We start from the raw sequence: 18,957 nt of genomic DNA, 5'->3' as shown, positions 1-18,957 counted from the left end.
TGAAGGTCAACTAACCCCCCTCTCACGCCCAGCCTTTCCCAAATCACATCCAATCAAAATTTTGAGATATCCATTCTATTCAACGTAGCCCCCTCACAGCCCTCAGGACAAGGGTTGTAAGTTATGCCCTGGGGGCATATAAAGTTTTTTATAGAACGCGTTGTCGTAGAAACTTCAAAAAGGGCTCATTCGATTAGAAATTGAAATGGCTAGTACCCTTTTTAATAGTCGAAAGTAATTGGAAGGCAACTAACACCCCTTCCACGCCCACCATTTCCCCAAACACATCCAATTAAAATTTGGAGATAGCCATTTTGTTCCACGCAGTTAAAGTTCAGGAAATTATGCCTTTGAGCAGGACATTCCCCCACAGTCTTTAGGGCAAGAATTATAAGTTATGCCCTGGGGGCATATAAGTTTTAATTGCAATCTTTGTGGTAAAAACTTGAAAAAGGCTCATTCAATTGGAAATTCAAAGGTCTAGTGCCCTTTTTAATAGTCGAAAGTAATTTGAGGGCAACTAGCCCCACTCCTTCGCCCATCTTTTCCCCAAACACATCCAATCAAAATTTTTAGATAGCCATTTTGGTCAGTGTTGTGGATTTCCAGATAGAAATTGTTTTTTTTTAGGAGGACACTCCCCCACAGCCCTCAGAGCAAGGGTTGTAAGTTATGCCCCGGGGGCATATAAGGTTTTGATAGAACGCGTTGTCGTAGAAACTTCAAAACGAGCTCATTTGATTGAAAATTGAAATGGCTAGTGCCCTTTTTAATACTCTAAAGTGATTGGAATGCAACTAACACCCCTTCCACGCCCATCATTTTTACAAACACATCCAATCAAAATTTTGAGATATCCATTTTGTTCAGCGTAGTTGATTTCCAGATAGAAAATATCTTTTTCAGGATGACCCTCCACCACAACCCTCAGGGTATTGTCGTAGAAACTTCAAAAAAAGGCTCATTCGATTGGAAATTCAAAGGGCTAGTGCCATTTTTAATATTCGTAAGTGATTGGAGGGCAACTAGCACCCCCACGCCCATCATTCCCCCAAACACATCCAATCAGAATTTTGAGATAACCATTTTGTTCAGCGTAGTTGATTTCAGATATAAAATAGGTTTTTGAGGAGGACACTCCCTTACAACCCTCGGGGTAAGGGTTTTAAGTTATACCCTGGGGGCATATAAGGTTTTTTTAATAGACGTTGTCGTAAAAACTTCAAAAAGGCTCATCCGATTGGAAATTCAAAGGGCTAGTGCCCTTTTTAATAGTCAAAAGTGATTGGAGGGCAACTAGCCCCCCCCCCCAACACCCATTATTCTGCCAAACACATCCAATCAAAATTTTGAGATAGGCATTTTGTTCAGGTAGTTGATTTCCCGTTAGAAAATATCTTTTTTGAGGAGGACACTCCCCCACAACCCTCGGGGCAGGGGTAGTAAGGTATGTCCTAGGGGCATATAAGGTTTTTATAGAAGGTGTTGTCGTAGAAACTTCAAAAAAGGTTCATTCGATTGGAAATTCATAGGGCTGGTGCCCTTTTTAATAGTCGAAAGTAATTGAAGGGCAACTAACCCCCCTCTCACGCCCACCCTTTCCCAAACCACATCCAATCAAAATTTTGTGATAGCCATTTTGTTCAGCGTAGTTGATTTTTGGATATAAAATATCTTTTTGAGGAGGACAAACCTCTACAACCCTCGGGGCAATGGTTTTAATTTATGCCCTAGGGCCATATAAGTTTTTTTTAATAGGTGTTGTCGTAGAAACTTCAAAAAATTCTCATCCGATTGCAACTTCAAAGGGCTAGTGGCCTTTTTAATAGTCGAAAGTGATTGGAGGGCAACTAGCCCCCCCCCCCCCAAAGCCCATCCTTAACCCAAACACATCCAATCAAAATTTTGAGATAGGTATTTTGTTCAGCGTAGTTGATTTCCAGATAGAAAATATATTTTTGAGGAGGAAACTCCACCACAACCCTCGGGGTAAGGGTAGTAAGTTTTGCCCTGGGGGCATATAAGGTTTTTATAGAAGGCGTTGTCGTAGAAATTTCAAAAAAGGCTCATTCGATTGGTCTATCTAACATGGTTTCTCGTGTTGCTACTTCTTTTTCAGACATAGGCCTTTCTCTTAATGTAGATAAACGTAAATTTCTTTCTTTTAATAACAATTTTAGTAATCCCCTTTGTTGTAGTGGCTTTACTATCCCTCTCGTAGATTCTCTTTGATTTCACAAAAAAAGGCTGAAATTCATGATTCCTCTTATCAAAAGTGTCTTTTTGGGACAAATCTAATAAGTCCATAAAGCAAACAATGCAGGAGATTCAAAAGCAAAATTCACGGTTGATCTTAGCTTTCTTTATGCAAAAAAAAAATCAAAATTATTTTTTTGTGACAAGAAAATCCTCAATTTTTGTGATACCTGCTTGTGCACTCGATTACAAAGAGTAGTTGAAAGTGCAATGAATCCTGATCGGCTAAGAAAATTTTTTGCGTGGTAGCACAACAAATTTCAAACAACATTTATGGTTGAAAATTGTTGTGCTATCACGCACAAAATTTTCTGATTGTTAATATTAACTGTTGCTCTTAGAAAATATATTTATGGCTATGCCAAACCATGAGTCAAGCACATGCTAACTCTACATCTTAAAATAACTTAAGAAATGGTCTTGATTTGATTCGCTTCAGAAAGATTCCTATTTCCTGTCTTGACGGTTTGTGAAGACAATAAGAAGTTGACACAAGTGGTGAAGTGTTTTGACAGTTGTGAAGACAATTGATTGTTTTTGAAGCAATATATATGCTCAATCTTCTTTGTAACAATTTTTTTTCTTTCTAGGAATATTTAAGCACTAATATTAGGAACAATCGAAATGGAAACAAATACTGGGAATGGACGATGGAATCACTTGAACAAACTGTTAACTAGAACTGGGCCCTGTGCAGACGGATCTTTTGAGCCTTCTGAAACGCTCTTAAGCGAAATGCAAAAATATTGCAAAGTAAGTCTTCCAAACGCCTTTTATTTCTAGACTCAATTTCAAATGCCTTTTATTTCTAGTCAATTTTTTTATTTGAATTGCCATCTTAACTTACCATCTGAAAGAATTTATTCTTCTGAATACATTCTTTAGTTTTATTCTTCCGAATCTAGGCGGGGAGGGGGGGGCGCAACTTTGAATTGTTTATTGATTTAAAAAATTGAAAATACATGAAAAAAAAAATTTATTTTTAAGTCTATGGAATGCACAAAAATCTAGAGAGGGGGGCAACTGCCTCCTTCTTAATTGAAGGGTTTGGCTGTGTAAATAAATGCAAGTAAAATTTGTCTTCTCATGGAAAAACGCAGTCACTTTCATGGCAAAATCGAATTAGACAGGAGAAAGAGTTTTAATGCTGAAAAGAAATTATACTTAAAATAATACCAAATACAAACAAAAAATCCAATGAAAACACTAAAAATTTTATGCTGAAAAGGGTTTATTCCAAACATATAAAAAAAAACATACCGAATACTAAAAAAAAGCATTTTTTCAACGGAAATACCAGAAAAAAAGAAATTAAAGTCTAGGGGGTGCACAAAATCTAGAGGAGAGGGTAATTACCTCTCCCCCCTGATTGACGTGCATGACCATATATGCAAATGCTAGTGAAACCCGTCCTCCTCAGGAAAAATGCGGTGCTAAATGAACACAGGACTAATGCCCTCTATGTCTTTTGATGACTAGTAGCAATAGTAGGCTAGTAGCAGCAGCAGTAATAGTATTGTTGATACGCCCTTTCGGTAACATGGGTGTACATAATGCATCCTTTGAATTTTTTTTAGGATTTTCCTAACTAGTTCCCATTACCGTAATTACCCAACGACTCCTAGATCGGATTTGTCGTGTGAAACTCATCCAATAATCAAGAGCGAGCTTAAGATCTTGTCAAACTATACCAAAAATCTGGAGCTCCATTCCAGCTAAAATCAGGGAACATTCAGATAAATAATTGTTTCAGAGGTTGCTGAAAAATTTTCTAAAATGTAAATCTGCAGGACTATAGTTACAATTTTTGTTTATATTTTCTTTTTTTTTACAAGTCACTTTAAGGCCGGTTTAATTTTACTTTTATTTAATTGGCAGTGCAGAAGTTTACCACTAGGTATGTGGAGTTTTATGATTGTTTACATATTTGAATTTAAATAAAAAAGTTCTAATCTAATGGTGCAGGATCAAACACCCCACCCCCTCCCCTTTCCAATCATAAATCCTATATAAGCAATAGTCAAACTGCATAATTTACAACCCCTGCCTCAGGTGCTGTGTGAGGTCATGTCATCCCCAAAGGCATAGTTATTTGACCTTTAGACTATTTTGAACAAACTAGCTAACTACAAATTTTGATCAGTCTTGAGGGTGAGGGTATTCAAAAAGGGTAAAAAGAAGTATTGTTCCAATTACTTTTGATTCTTAAAAAGGTCACTAGAATTTTCAATCGATTAATTTTTCCTTCAAAGTTTCTTTGACAACTTCATCCATATGAAGTGGTCTGGTGAAAAAAAAATACATAGAGCCCACTTCAATTCCGCTGCCTATGATGAATACGAAATAAAAAGCAGAACATTGTCAACTGGAATTGAAAGAGGTAATAAGAAAAAAGGGAAGCAAAAATTTCATGGGAGGGATTGATGGTTAAATGTCTGAGCAGAGTGAGTTGTTGGAGGAGTAGTGTCAAGTTCTTAGGTGGATTGGTGCTGGAATGAACGGTGTGTAGTACTAGTTAGTAAGGTGAGTTGGTAAATTTTTTTCACCTCTACAGAACTTTCACTTAAAGGAGCGGACTTGCTCTATGACTCATTCTACATTGTCTGAATAATCGAAATGCAAAAATTTGCGCTCATTTTGTGCTGCATCTGTTGGAGAACTGTAAAGAGCAAGGAAAAAAATATGTCTGCAGAACCTTCACTTAAAGGAGCGGACTTGCACTATGACTCATTCTACATTATGTGAATAATCAAAATGAAAAAAAATTGCGCTCATTTTGCTGCATCTGCTGGAGAACTGTGAAAAGTAAGGAAAAAATTTGTCTGCAGAACCTTCACTTAAAGGAGCGGACTTGTTCAATGACTCATTCTACATTGTGTGAATAATCAAAATGAAAAAATTTGCGCTCATTTTGTGCTGCATCTGCTGGAGAACTGGGAAAAGTATGGAAAAATATTGTCTGCAGAACCTTCACTTAAAGGAGTGGACTTGCACTATGACTCATTCTACATTGTGTGAATAATCAAAATGAAAAAATTTGCGCTCATTTTGTGCTGCGTCTGCTGGAGAACTGTAAAAAGTAAGGTAAAAAGTCAACTGTAAAAAGTCTGTTGTTAAAACAACATAATAAATGGGGAAAGTTCTAGCGGGCTACATACCCAAAAGAGAATAAAGGGTTTCTAAATGGGAATACTTTGACTGTGCTCTTTTGGAGAAAAGTGAAAGAGGGTAGATCCCCCTAGATTGACCTGTTCTATCCATTATTGTGTGTACTATGTATTTCAGCTTGAATGTGCAATATTCTATAAACTAACCATATTACATAAGAGAAAATGAAAGAAAGACCTTTCTATTGAAAAAGTACCTTTCAATAGGTGTTAAGATTGATTTTAGGCTGTTTGTCTTTTCAATAATGATCTATGATAAGGTATGAGGGTTAAGGTTTTCTAATCTTTTTGCAAAATTGATCTAGGAAAGGTTTTCCAGGTGCACCGATCTGTGGAGGGGCGGGTAGGCTGGATCATTTTGTAGAGTTTGGAAGTGCCTTTTTTTGGTACCACCCCGCCTCTGCATTTTCGTAAATCGGTGCTCCTGGCCCTTTCTTCAGGTAACATTTAATTTTCGACTGAACCGTATAAAAGTACCATTGCACAAAAAGCCCCATATTATCGTAAAAAAAAACCTAATGTACCAGTAGAAAGAATGTGTAAGATCCTAGAAAAAGTTGTAACAAAGTCAAATTAAGCTATGAGTACCGCCATTTTATAGGGGGACATGGTCTCTGAAATGGCGATAAGATACCCCCTCTTGGAAAATAGAAAAATAATGTCACCCAAAATTAAATTTTGCGTTTCTAAATCAATGTTTCTGTCCCTCCAGATAAAATCTGAACCCTCTCTTTCAAGGTTTTGACTTGTCTCCACCTACATGGTTGTGTTATTAAGCCCATTCTGGACTCATCAAAATGCTAAGATTCTTACATTTAAGATCTTACTTCTTTTTGCTCTGATAATCGTTTTTTGCTTTGTCAAAGTGCTAAGATCTTACAGCTTACGTATTATATTTATTTTCTGCGATCGAAGTGCTAAGATCCTCCAGTTCACCATCAAATAGAACATTGAAGAGACAACTTTGATGACAAAAAGTCCTTAGTCCTTAGACCATTGATCAGAGCAGAATTAAAAAGGATATTTGCAAAAGAACGGCCTAATCAGAGTCACCGGATTTTCTGTTTCATGTCAAAAGATGTTTCATATTTCTGTTTCCTGTCGAAAGCACTTTGATGTCTCAAAGAACGGGTCCACTGTTTTGACATTAACATGGACAAACCTTATTGAAGTAAATTTTGCTTTTTAGATCCTAGTTGTTGGTGCTGGAGGACTGGGATGTGAACTACTTAAGAGTTTATCCCTCATGGGATTTTTGAACATGCATGTCATAGATATGGATACTATAGACTTGTCCAACTTGAATCGCCAGTTTCTGTTCCGTCAGAGTGATATTGACAAGCCGAAAGCCGAGGTTGCTGCATCCTTTATCAACAAGAGAATCCCCGGGGCTCAGGTTGTACCGTATCCTTTGTAAAATTTATACAATATTCAGTATTGTCCAATTTAGTTGAAATAACCAATGCTTGACTTGTGTCAATGTTAAGATATTTAAAATAAGTACCAGGGGACCGAGTTTTGCCTGGTGAGCAGAACAACAGTTTTTTTAATCTCTTTCGCCAAACGACTTTAAGTTTATTTTATTTGCTATAGAAAGTAAAATTATTTGGGTATTAGACGTTTGAGTATTTGTGACCTCATTTAAAAATGATTTTCAAAAATTTATTAAGGTATTCTACGAGTTTTTCCAAAGTCCTATCTAAATTGTTTTTTTTTTCACCGTAAAACAAAAATTTATCTTATTACAAAATATATTCTTATACAAACAATAGTCACCGGTTGTTCGGTCTCAATTCTGAATCTAAGACTCACTTCACAGCTAACAAACAGGAATGTTTCACTAGAATCTGCGTCAACTGATTTGTCAACAAATAAATTGAGTTTTGAATGTCCTCCTACTTGTATTCAAGAATTTCATCTTCATGGGTCTCTAATTTCAGTCAGCATGCGATTTATGAAAAATAGTAAGCAAGATGGGAGGGGATAATAATTTCTCCCAAAGTTGTTGCCTATCTAGATCGTTTTTTCATGCCGAAAAATAGTAGTGTGCCAATTTTGATAAATACAAAATACAAATATTGCTCGCTCGACAATATATGTTTAAATATTGCTCATAGTATGTATATTTGAATAATGAAGTAGTGTAAATATTATAAATACTATGATGTTAATAATATTACGAGTCTCCCCCCCCCTCTAACCCCGAACTCTCCGAGATGTGTTGTGGAGTGACAGTTATTATTATTGTTGATTTGTCATCTGTCAATTTAAAAAATGAAGAGAAGATATACAAAATACTGAGATCATTATAAGTATTATATGTATAATCTTGTAAAATTAATGTATGAATGATTGAAGTATTATACAAAATACTGTCATGAAGCAAACTGACGTTATCCCTGAACACAGAAGTATTTGCTTTTAATTATCCTGAATCACTAATGAAGCTTATCTCAGAGTTAGTGCTACTATTCAGCTCAACCCAGAATTGTATAATTTTTCTAAAATCTGCGCTAAAAACTAAAGATTCTTCAAATGAAATGAAGTTAGGAGTGCCTTCAAAAAAAGGTACAAATTTATATACAAATTATAAGTTATATATACAAATTAAAATTATATATACAAATTTACATATATATATATAAATTATATATACACATTATAAGAAATTTGAAGAAGTGGCAAAACTAGTTTTTCGGGAACAATTTATATGTTTCCTATATAGTTCTAAGATAAGAATATGGTATAGAAAACCCAGGTATGTCGTCCTGGATTCCCGAAAAACTAGTTTTTCGGGAACAATTTACGTGTTTCCTATATAATTCTAAGATAAGAATATGGTATAGAAAACCCAGGTATGTCGTGTCTACTTTTTTCCACTCACTATCGTCTTATGCGATTTTTTTTTATCATTACTCTAACTTTATGTTGTTATTTAGGTTTGGCTTGAAAATGAATATAAATCTGATTATTTAATGAATAAATATAAATTTTGTTATTTGGGCTATAAACTTGATTTTAATCTATAGTGTAAATAATCTACACTCCAGATTATAAATAAATATAAATGGATTATTTGAGTTATAAATTTGATTCTAATCTATGTTGTAAATACAAGGATCCCCTACTATTTTGAAATGCCATCTAGAATTATGCAAAATAAGATGGCCACGCATGTGTATTTTCAGAATTGAAAGACGTGAAATTGACGTTGAAGAAGTAATCAATTTCACTGTGAAAAGTGTCTCAAAGAGAGGCAAATTAGTCACAAAACATAAAACTTTTGAAAGTGTTGATCAGGGTATGGTTTGGGGTTTGTAGTAGCGTTGATGTTCCTTGTACATAGTTCTACCGTTTACTTGTTTTGTAATAGCATATTTTCAATATTGCTATATTCGTATGTTATATTTGGTAAGGATGATTTACCTAGCTCTTGAATAGATCAGCCTTACCTCGCTTTGGAATGATTAAAAATTTTATCAAAATATATCTTATTTCATGTACTTTAGAGGGCTCGGTACCTATTTAGACTTGTATTAAATAATATCCAAAGCTAGTAAATAAAAGGCGTCCTCAAACTTGCTGTAAATTACCCAAACATATAGATCTAGAATCCCTTTTTTTCAAGCACAGTATTTAAACTAAAGCTATAATAAATGCATATGTTATGTTGAATATTCAGTATAAATGTTGGGTGGCTAAGAGGTATCAACCTCTTTCGAATGTATAATATTTCGGATTTTCATGTTGATTCTAAAAAGGGCGAGGAGCTTTAAACAGTTTAAAAAATATGAGCCACAATGGCCAGTGGGTAGTCGGTTGTTGGGTAGTGTGTAGTGTGTTGGGGCTTTCTTAACAGAGACAGAGAAAAAATTACAAAAGTAAATGTGGAACAGTGTCTGTTATTTACAAAACATCTTTCAACTGATTCAAAGAATCGACGAAGGATATTCGTATTCTCTTCCTATTACATGCAGCAGGAACCTATGCCATTAGCTGGAAACAGGTCTGTTGTCGTGTACTTCATTGATATGCATCTCGCACTGTTCCACAATAGCGGATGCGAAAAGACCTGGTAAACTTGGTCCTGGTGAACTGATGAACCGATGAACAATATGTTAACTATGACCCTCTTTCCGGTCGCAGTAAAAAAACTTCAAGAAGGGTGCTAGAAACAGCAGAAGATTATTATTGGTTGTGAAACTTATGACTAAAAAAAAGGACGAGCAGCCGGCTTTCAATATTTTCAAACAGTTCGTAGTAACAAACTTTAAGTAAAGAGCGACTAGGCTAAATAGTAACTGAAACTCTAAAAAATGGAATTTTTATATCAATAGATACATCAATTGAATCAGCTTATTATACTGATTCCAAATACATAAGATTCAGCAAGTCTAGTGTTACCCATCAAAAGTTACGAGCCTGAGAAACATTACCTGATTTCTCAAATCGAGGGAAACACCCCTTAAAATTCAAGGAATCTTAATGAAAGTCACACCATCAGATTCAGCGTACCAGAGAACCCTAATGTAGAAGTTTCAATCTCCTAAATTAAAAATGTGGAATTTTGCTATTTTTGCCAGAAGAATAAATAAAAGTTCAAATAGGGATAAAATCCTTTTAATAGACAGTGTTTTTTATAACAGTGATAGAAATTCACAAAATACCAGATATTTCGGTCACATATACAGTGACCGTCATCAGTGGTAAAACTAAAATAAAACAATTTAAAACAAAAGTTTATATACTAAATCAAATAACACTACATATTGTTTGAATCTCTAATTCTTTTCAAAGCAAAGGCGGAAGCTATTCTCTTTGACCTTCTTGGATTCGGTTCAATAGCGTTCAATGATATAACATTTGGACAAAGGTCAATTACATTGGGTGAATTGAACTTTACTCTGTCAGATTTTAATAAATTATCATAGATAGAGTTCAGCCCATATTCACCTGTATACCGATTCAAAGCAATATTCTTGAATGAGATTTTTTTTAATTTAAGAGTTTCACGAAAAATTTGCTGTAAACTCCGATCCCTTGAAATCTAAGGGACATTCTTGAACGAAATAAAAAGGTCTGTAAAGTTAAAAATATGTTCCGAAAGGGCTGAAGTAAAATCTTCAGATTTAGAATCTTGCTTTAAAGCCGAAGAAATAGAATCTTTGTGTTGGAATAATCTCATTTCCAAACTCTGGTTCGTACGTCCCACATATGAGCTTCCACAAGTACATGGGATCTGATAAACCCCACTTTGTTGCCCCAATGAAGGTAGATCCTTCCCAGAATTTAGAAAACTACCCAAAGTATTATTACTCTTTAAAGCTACCCTTAGACCATTGCTTTGTAAAATTCTTTTAAGTTTTTCACTTAGCCCGGGTACATATGGCAAGGAACAAAAAACATCGTTCTCCCGAGTTGTCTCCAAGATTTCCTTGGAAGTCTCTAGAAACCTTTTCCTTCTTTTTGAAAAAGTCTATTTAATTAACCACTCTGGATATATGTTATTCATTAGTATTTTCCTTAGAAAAGACAACTCCTCCTCAAAAAATTTTGGTGAGCAAATACTAAAGATCCGAACTGTTAAAGAAATGATCAAACCCATTTTTACTGGGTGAGCGTGGCCGGAACTACAAGACAAAAATCTATTGATATTTGTCGGTTTTCTGTAAATTTTAAAATCCAGACTATTTTGATTTTTCAAAAGAAGAACATCAAGAAAAGGAAGTTTCCCATTCTCTTCCAATTCAACAGTAAACTTTAAATCCCCCCAAACAATTAAGATGTGTTAAAAATACTTTTAATTCCTCCTCCCCATAATCCCATACTGAAATTATGTCATCCATATACCGGCCCCAAAAAATATTTTTTAAAAAATATTAACCTAACGCAACTGTTTAAATATTATAAACAAAAATATTAGCTAATAAAGGAGATTAAGAGGCCCCAACAAGTAAAACATTTACTTAATAGAAAAACTCCCCTCTGAATTGAAAAAAAAAATAAGAGAACTTACTGCACAACCTTACTAAATACATAATTACAGAAACTTCCAAATCTGTTTTGCCACTAATCAAATCCAAATTTCTTAAGAGCTTTCCTTCTAGAAGAGTTTCGGCTGCTTCTACATCAATATTTGTGTACATTGATACAATGTCGAAGCTTGAAAGCACAAACAGTTCGTGGTAACGAACTGTAAGTAAGGAGCGACCCGGCTCAATAGTAACCGAAACTCTAAAAAGCGGGAGTTTAACACCAATAGATACATCAAAAGAATTAGATTTTTATGCTGATTTCAAATTTATAAGTTTCATTAGTTTAATTTTACCCATTAAAAGTTACGTGCCTGAGAAAATTTGGCTGATTTTCGAAAAAAGGGGGAAAGACCCCTAAAAGTTATAGAACCTTAATGAAAATCACACCAACGTATTCAACATATCAGAGAACCTTACTGTAGAGGTTTCAAACTCCTATCTACAAAAATGTGAAATTTTGCATTTTTTGCCAGAAGAAAGATCACGGATGTGTGTTTAGTTGTTTTTTTTTTGTCTTTTTTTGTTTTTTTTTTCCAAGGGTTATCGTATCGACCCAGTGGTCCTAGAATATCGTGGGAGGGGTAATTCGAACGGAAATTAAAAGTTCTAGTGCCCTTTTTAAGAGACCAAAAAAAATGGAGGGCAACTAGGCCCCCTCCCACGCTCATTTTTTTCCCAAAGTCATCCGATAAAAATTTTGAGATAGCCATTTTGTTTAGCAGGGTCGAAAATATGATAAAAATGTCTTTTAGGATGCCTTGATCCCCCAAAGTCCCCAGGGGGAGGGCTGAAAGTTATGAACTTTACTCAATGTTAACATATAGTTTTGGTTATTGGGAAGTATACAGACTTTTTCAGAGGAGATTTTTTCTGGTAGTTGGGGGAAGGAGAGGGTCGGGGGCTATATGGAAGGATCTTTCCATGAGGGAAGTTTTCATGGGGGAAGGGACATTGCTATGAAGGGGGTGCCGGATTTCCCAGCATTATTAAAGAAAAAGATCAGGAATTAAATAAAAAAAAAAAATTTTTTCAACTGATAAACTTATTGTGATTAAGAGGTCATTTTTAAATAACTGAAAAAAAAATTCGAAATATAGTTTAAAGAGCAGGGTATTGACTAGGGGGCGAACCCCCTAATATACGTGTTAAAAAATTATGAATATAGAAGTTCGTTACGTAAGTTAATTCTAAGTTACGTATATTTATTACTAATAAAAACGTTCGTAAATAAAATTAAACAAGTTTTGAGAAAGCCATTTAACCAAATATAATATGCAAATTTTTTTTTAATTATTCATGTACGTTTAGCAAAAATCAAAACATTAATTAATTCAAAAACTTACAAAAATTAAATAAAAAAAACAAGTTTTTTTTAACTTATAGTAAGGGACAACATTAAAACTTACAACGGACATAAATTATTCCGTATATGAAAGGGGCTGTCCCCTCCTCAACGCCTCGCTCTTTACGCTAAAGTTTGACTTTCTCACAACTCTATTTTTTTAAACAATATAAAAACTTTAGCGTAAAAAGCGAGGCGTTGAGGAGGGGACAGCCCCCTTCATATACGGAATAATTTCTGTTCGTTTTAAGTTTTAACGTCGTTCCTTACTTTCAGTTAAAAAAACTTGTTTTTTTTATTTAATTTTCCTTAGAAAAGACAACTCCTCCTCAACAAATTTTGGAGAGCAAATACTAAAGATCCGATCGGTTAAAGAAATGATCAAACCAATTTTTACTTGGCGAGCGTGACCGGAACTATAAGACAAAAATCTATTGTTATTTGTCTGTTTTCTGTAAATTTTAAAATCCAGACTATTTTGATTTGTCAAAAGAAGAACATCAAGGAAAGGAAGTTTCCCATTCTCTTCCAATTCAACGGTAAACTTTAAATCCCCTCCCAAACAATTAAGATGTTTCAAAAATCCTTTTAATTCCTCCTCCCCATAATCCCATACTGAAATAATGTCATCCATATACCGGCCCCAGAAAATATGTTTTAAAAAATATGAATCTAACGCAATTTTTTCAATATTCTCCACAAAAATATTAGCTAATAAAGGGGATAAAGGGGCACCCATAGGTAAACCATTTATTTGTTCGAAATACTCACTTCTGAATTGAAAAAAATAAGATAAATTATTTAACAAAATTACTAAATTCATAATTAAAGAAGCTTACAAATCTGTTTTGCCACTAATCAAATCCAAATTTCTTAAGAGCTTTCCTTCTAGAAGAGTTTCGGCTGCTTCTACATCAATATTTGTGTACATTGATACAATGTCGAAGCTTGAAAGCAAAGAATTCGAAGAAATTTCTACTTTTTTCAGTTTTTCAACCAAATTCGAAGAATTCTTAATAAACGAAATTTGTGTAGACAAAAGTGGTTTACAGATTGACACCAACCATTTGCTCAAAACACTTGTTGGTGACCTTGAATTTGACACAATTGGTCGTAATGGTAGGTTAGGCTTATGAATTCTGGGAAGTCCATATAATGTAGGGCACAAGGAACTGCGTGGCAGGCATTTGTAATAGAGTTGAGGTGTAATTTTTCCTTCATCCTTTAAGCACTTCAATTCTTTCTTAAGTTTATTTGTAAAAGAGTCTGTTGGATTATACGATAGATTCTTGTATGTTTTTTTATCATTTAGTAAACATCTTAATTTTGATTCACAGTCATCAGTATTCATAACAACTAAAGTATTACTCTTATCTGCTTTTGTAATGGTAATTGAATCATCCCTTTTCAAGCTTTTAAGACTTCTTATGTCTTTGATGGTCGTACTAGGAAAATTCGGTTTCAATACAAAATTAGACAGGGTTTTTACGTTGGAAGCTCTTACTTAGCTAACATATTTTATTATATTTGCGTTTTTATGCAAAGATGTTTCTATTGAAGAGATAATGTCTTCCACGGGGACTTTATCCGGCTTAAAACAAAACTTCGGACCTTTTTCAAGCACTGATTGTTCTTGTATCGTTAAAGTTCTTGATGAAAAATTAACTACACCTGGTCCTAGAATTGACGAAGGTATTACCGCATTATTTGTTGATAATTTCGAAAACTTTTTTTGCAATCTTTCTCTGGAAAGTTGGAAGCCATGAATGAAGTTATATTTTCTTGTTTGGTGGAAAAAACAGAAGATACTTATACCAACCTTTTTTTATACCAAAGTTTCCAATGTATGTTCATGTATAACTGCTTAGTCTCTATTTTAATATTTATCATTCATAACATGATTAAAAGACTAGGCATGTGAGCTCTCTTCCAAATTTTTTTCCTTGACAGTTACCAAATGTTCAATTCACCCAATGTAATTGACCTTTGTCCAAATGTTATATCATTGAACGCTAATGAACCGAATCCAAGAAGGTCAAAGAGAATAGCTTCCGCCTTTGCTTTGAAAAGAATTAGAGATTCAAACAATATGTAGTGTTATTTGATTTAGTATATAAACTTTTGTTTTAAATTGTTTTATTTTAGTTTTACCACTGATGACGGTCACTGTATATGTGACCGAAATATCTGGTATTTTTGTGAATTTCTATCACTGCTATAAAAAACAGTGTCTATTAAAAGGATTTTATCCCTATTTGAACTTTTATTTATCGTCATGGAAAGGCAGTGTGGTCTCCGAAATTATCTTTGCCAGAAGAAAAATCATGGATGCGTGTTTATTTAATTTTTTTATTGTTTTTATTCCAGGGTAAATTGTATCAATATAAGGGTCCTAAAAGATTGGAAAAGGGGGTATTCGAAAGAAAATTAAAAGCTGTAATGCTTTTTTAAGTGACCAAAAAAATTGGATGGCAACTGTCCCCCTCCCCACGCCCCTTTTTTCCCAATAGTTATCCGATCAAAATTTTAAGATGGCCCTTTTGTTCAGTATAGTTGAAAGATCAAATGACTATATTTTTAGGGGTAAGATAACCCCCCACAGTCCGTAGGGAGAGGCCTTTAAGTTGTGAAATTTGCCCATTGTTCACGTATTGTATCCTATTTGTTATGTGGAAGTATACCTACATGTTTGGTGTTTGGGGGGGGGGGGGGATTTGTGATTGGGGTGTATTTCTATAGGGAGAATCGTTCTCGGGGAGGGAGATTTCCGAGGGGGGGTTGAATCTTCCAGGAGAAATTTTACACCGGGGAATTTGACAAAATTGTTGTACGAAATTCTTTTTAATTGTCTTACATTCTATTTGCCCAGTCAATTTTGCATGTGGAGATGAGTAGTAACCATACAATGCATTTCACCAGTGATTGCGTAATAAGCCTTACCACGGGCCAGGCATCTATATATTTGAACCCTACGCCTAGGGCATAGATATGTATGTAGGTTTTCAACGAATTGGGGTTAACAGGGTCATTTGCAAAGAGGTATCATTTCTATAGTAATTTGAAATATCATATGGAATTTGCTTGATGGTATATACTTTGCGTAGGTGCTCATACCAAACAGGTTGGTTATAATCTGTTCTGCTTCAAGTTTTTTCTGGCAAAATTAACTGAATTTCTATTTCATGATAAACAAGTTTTTTTTTTTTTTTTAGGTTACATCCGTGATGGAAAAACCGGTTTATATTTTTTAGAAGCTAATTATTTTTTTTACATATTCAAGTTTAAAATTAGATACCTCAACAGTTTTGAATATTTTATTGAACATACCACAACTGACATTTTTTGTAAGCATTTACATAAAAAATGGATAATTCAAAGCAATTTCTGGTGAGTAAAAATTTTCTCATTATTATAAAAAAAAAAAAGAAATTGTCTTATCATTAAGTTAAGGAAGAAATTCTTTCCTTACACTAGAACTAAGGGTACTTATATACTTAGAAGCCTATTGTTTTTAGGAGCTGAAACCTCTAAATAATTCTCCTATAGGTTGAAGCTTACGGCAGCTTTTTTTTTTTTTTTTTTAGGGGTGTTTTTTAAAATAATTACAGGCCAGTCTTCATTTAATGTTTTATTTTTATAATTATAATTTAAACATTTTAGGTATTTTTTTGAAAAAAAAAGTGATTAGATATTTTGAAAAAAAAAAAAAAATGTTTTAAATTACTTTAAATTCCTAAAATAAAATTAATTATTTTCAAAACAAATAATGAATTTTTTTTTAAAGTAAGTGGACACATTCAATACCCCCCCTTCTGAAAAGAGGGCAAGATATATCGAAGCTATATTAATGCAAGATACAATACCTTCAGTTATCGAATTCGCTGCTAGAACTACACAAGACCTGGACCAGCCAATGCCTTCGAATCTTTCAATGACAGGGACCTCTTACCACCGTGTTAGCTCCATGCCAGCTGGAAGGAACTTGAAAAGGGAGTGGACTGCTTTATATGCCTCAGCTCGGCCTGAAGATTCAGCTACTGAATATTGTGAGCTTAACCCCACTCAATTTTTGACAAGGAGTTCAGATATATAAGTCCAGTCAGAATTTGTAAGTATATACATAATTTCTTTTGTTTCTATCCCTATTTTCAAAAAATAAGTTAAATTTTCTCAGGCACATAGATTTTGATGAGTAAAAATTAAAATTTGTTTTATAAAAAATATTTAATTTTATTTAATTAACCAAATTAGCTTGTTTATATAAATTAATGATTTTCATGCATTTCTATAAAAAAAAAAAAAAAAAAAAAACATACCTCTTAACTTCTAACCAATATGCATTCTAATGCGAAAATTCCAATATTCCTTTTAGACAAAAAAACTAACTATTTAAAAAAAACGAAAGTGAAAACAATTGCTCCTATACAGGTAACGCGCACTTTTAGACTGGTATTTTTGCCCTAGTGCATTTGCATACATCCGCTACCTTATCAGATCTACCATCGCTTTTCAATCCGATATGAATTCTAAGTGGGGTCGCATGCAAAGTGGACTTTAAATAGCAAGATGTATATCTTCAATAAGCAATTTACACGGGGAAAAAGGTTTTTTGATAATTTCCAAATATGTCTTCGCAGCAATGTTAATAAAAATTATTTGGGTTAATGAGTTTTTTTTAAATTAATTTAAAAACTTTTGTTTTTTCTAGACCTAAATGGATTGGTGTCTTATTTAAAATTTTGGTTAAGGCCGAGACCCCCCCCCCCCTAACTAGCCAAGAGATCGTAATAACTCACAAGAATGAAGGTCTGCGGGAAAAAGGGTCTTCCCCGGGAGAGGGGGAGGGGAGGGAGGGTTCTAAAAAAGGAGCCTACGACAATTTAATTGCAATTTAATTGTTGAGATGAATGGAGAAAAAGTTCTTCTCTCTCTTACAAGTATTTATTTAGCCCAGGTCAACTTCAAACAAATCTGTTGGCAAAAGACACATGAAAATACGGATTATTGAGAAGGTAGCACCATCAACCACTGACATATGGAGTTTATACTTTTAAAAAATAAAAAGTTCAATATTCGAAGCTAGCTTCAGCATGAGATTAGGATAGTAGTGGTGACAATTGTGATATAAGGAGCAAGTGCCAAAGATTATTGAAAAAAATACCTGTGTTTGTCATTTATACTATAAAAAAATTCAATATTAGAGACTCGAGCATTACTTATATGCGTTGAGTAGTGGTGTAACTTGTTAGATAAGGATCACTTGAACCCACTATAATAAAAAAAAACTTTTTTTTGGCATTTATACTTATAAAAAAATACAAAGTTAAATATTCGAAGCTAGCTTCAGCAGGATCTTAGGATAGTAGTGGTGACACTTGAGATATAAGGAGCATTACCCCCCCTATTATTTAAAAAATACATTATTGTGGAATTTATACCTTTAAAAAATACAAATTTCAATATTCGAACCTATCTTCAGCAGGAGCTTAGGATAGTAGTGATGACAATTGAGATATAAGGAGCAATTGCCCCCTATTTTTGAAAAAAAAAAATTCCTTTTTGTGGCATTTATACTTGTAAAATATAAAAATTTAAATATTCGAAGCTAGCTACATCAGGATCTTAGGTTAGTAGTGGTGACAATTTAGATATAAGGAGCAATTGCACACTATTTTTTAAAAAATACCGTATTTTGTCATTTATACTTTTAAAAATTTCAATATTCGAATATCGCTCCAGCAGTAGCTTAGGATAGTAGTTGTGACAAATGAGATATACGTAGCAATTGCACCCTATTTTTGAAAAATACCGTTTTTTGGCATTTATACTTTTAAAAAATACAAAGTTCAATATTCGAAGCTATCTTCAGCAGGAGCTTAGGATAGTAGTGGTGACACTTGAGATATAAGTAGCACTTGCCCCCCTTTTTTTTAAAAAATACCTTTTTTTGGCATTAATACTTTTAAAAAATAAAAAGTTCAATATTCGAACCTATCTTCAGCAGTAGCTTAGGATAGTAGTGGTGACAATTGAAATATAAGGAGCAATTGCCCCCTATTCTTGAAAAAATACCTTGTTGTGGAATTTATACTTTTAAAAAATTAAATATTAGAAGCTGGCTCCAGCAGGAGCTTAGGATAGTAGTGGTGAAAATTGA

The 18,957-nt window shown here is 33.9% G+C and overlaps 1 protein-coding gene across 1 annotated transcript in view; it reads left to right on the top strand.

Moving 5' to 3' along the window:
• The first annotated feature begins 2,837 nt into the window (after positions 1 to 2,837).
• Positions 2,838 to 18,957, top strand: part of LOC148955927 (NEDD8-activating enzyme E1 catalytic subunit-like) — a 43,976-nt gene continuing 27,856 nt past the window's right edge. Inside the window, exons 1-2 of the mRNA XM_089086786.1 lie at positions 2,838 to 3,009; positions 6,613 to 6,827. Coding sequence (XP_088942912.1) covers positions 2,881 to 3,009; positions 6,613 to 6,827 — 344 coding nt within the window. The 5' untranslated portion in view covers positions 2,838 to 2,880. The remainder of the gene's footprint in view (positions 3,010 to 6,612; positions 6,828 to 18,957) is intronic.

Source organism: Artemia sp. Qi Xiang Cuo, chromosome 1 (assembly GCF_049724085.1).
Source record: "Artemia sp. Qi Xiang Cuo chromosome 1, ASM4972408v1, whole genome shotgun sequence".
NCBI classification, from domain to species: Eukaryota; Metazoa; Arthropoda; class Branchiopoda; order Anostraca; family Artemiidae; genus Artemia; species Artemia sp. Qi Xiang Cuo.
Note: the sequence above shows the minus strand (reverse complement) of the source record. Positions and strands in the feature narration are given on the sequence as shown.